The sequence below is a fragment of the Myotis davidii genome, unplaced genomic scaffold, assembly GCF_000327345.1.
Source record: "Myotis davidii unplaced genomic scaffold, ASM32734v1 scaffold378, whole genome shotgun sequence".
NCBI lineage: Eukaryota > Metazoa > Chordata > Mammalia > Chiroptera > Vespertilionidae > Myotis > Myotis davidii.
The window spans coordinates 939,467-941,223 of NW_006290631.1; the positions used below are offsets into that span (position 1 = coordinate 939,467).

At 39.6% G+C, this 1,757-nt stretch overlaps 1 protein-coding gene across 3 annotated transcripts in view; it reads right to left on the bottom strand.

Annotated features, from left to right (window-relative positions):
* Positions 1–74: 74 nt before the first annotated feature.
* The window catches only part of SKA1 (spindle and kinetochore associated complex subunit 1), a 9,726-nt gene continuing 8,043 nt past the window's right edge, over positions 75–1,757 (bottom strand). For all 3 annotated transcript variants that reach the window (XM_015563818.1, XM_006763626.2, XM_015563819.1), the window contains 2 exons: positions 1,191–1,360; positions 75–352 (listed from right to left, as the gene is read on the bottom strand). In XM_015563818.1, coding sequence (XP_015419304.1) covers positions 204–352; positions 1,191–1,360 — 319 coding nt within the window. In that variant the 3' untranslated portion in view covers positions 75–203. The remainder of the gene's footprint in view (positions 353–1,190; positions 1,361–1,757) is intronic.

Here is a 1,757-nt window from a genome sequence, read left to right on the forward strand (position 1 = left end):
CTTTATTTACTTTTGAATATATTTTTTATTGTTGATAGTATTACAGATATCTCCCATCTTCCTATATGCTTTATTTTAAAGAAGTTTTATTTGTATAAGAAACAAGAAAAGATAAATTATATATTTTTTTAAATTACATATAAGGACACTATAGGAATAGCCTCTATACCCTACTGTTGGCTGGTTCAAAGGCTCAAAGGGCCTCAGGTTATAACGTATCGGGTGAGGCCCCCCCCTCGGACCTCTGACAGCCGCCGGCAGTGTCGTAAGATATTCAGTATAACATGAAACCTCTTGTCAACTTTCAAAGCTGTGAATTCCTTTATGTCAGCTTCCACTACAAAATAATGACCTGAAAATAAAGATATTAGTGCTAATTTTTATAAGGGCAACTTTCAAGATGAGTCTTTAATGCATTACATTATGATTATGAATGGCATTAATCATGTTTACTATTATTACCCAACCAAAGTGAGAAACGGTATTCTTGCCAAAATAACAATTATTCTTTCAAGTGAAGTTGCATAATGTTTACTGTAGCATTTCAGTAACCTAGCCCTGCTTAGTAAATCACTACCTATCTGTTGATATCTTTTGAACAATTCACTTTTCAAGAGCTCATTGGAGATAGTGGGTAAGAGAATGAGACCCTCAGCAGCTCTATCACCTGACTGGCTGGCCTTGCGCAAGTAACTTGGGCTCTCTGCCTGGTCTGCAAAATGGAGTTAGTGGTCGCCCGTACCTCCTGAGGACGTGAGGAGGACTGAAGTTCCTTCGGTATACTATCTGGCACCCAGAAAGTGCTATGTAAGCACGACCAACTGTTATGGTTACTATTCTCATTCTGGAAACACTGGTTATAGTTCCATAATAAACTCTAAAGCAGCGTTTCTCCGCCTCAGCACCACATTCTGGGTTACATCATTCTTTTTCGTGGGAGCTGTCCTGTGCGTTGGAGGGGACTTTAGCAGCATCCCTGGTCTCTATCCACCAAATGCCAACCCAACCCCAGTTGTAGCAACCAAAGATGTCTCCAGAGATGGCCACATGTCGCATGGTGGGAAAATCGCCCCTGGTGGAGAACGGACTCTCTAAATTTAGAATGTTCTAGAATTAGTTCTGTTTCTCATGATTTACTTACACTCCAAACAGGTGGCAGATATACATAGATATATACCCTGTCATTTTACCTTTGGTATCCTTTGTTTCTTCATCAATGAATCTGTGATAGAGATTTCTGGCCACAGAACTCATCGACTTTTTTGGTTGATGTAGGATCTTATATTTACTAACTACTGCCTTGTTGATTTCTTTAATAACATCATTAATTTGACAATAGGTTAAGCGGGATTTCATGTACCTGTAAAAAAGTAGATGATTATTTTTTTTAAAGACTTCTTCCCTGTAGTTCAGCCAATGAGCAACAACAATAACAACAATTTAAAAAACTGAACAGCTCAGAACTTCATGAGAACAAAGCTGTCGATAAAGGAAAAGGCTGAGTGACCACCCCCTGCCCCCAGAGATTAAAGAGAAGCGTCAGCCTCCTTACTCATCCCAGAATTACCGAACAGCCAGTATTTTTCAAGTGGCCAATAAGCACGTGAAAAGATGCTCAACATCATTTGTCATTAGGAAACTGAAAATTAAAACGAGATACCACTGCGCACCTATTGGAATTGCTAAAACAGAAAAAAACTGACAAAACTGAGGCCAGTAAGGACGCGAAGCACTGGCAGCGCTCACTCCTTATGGTG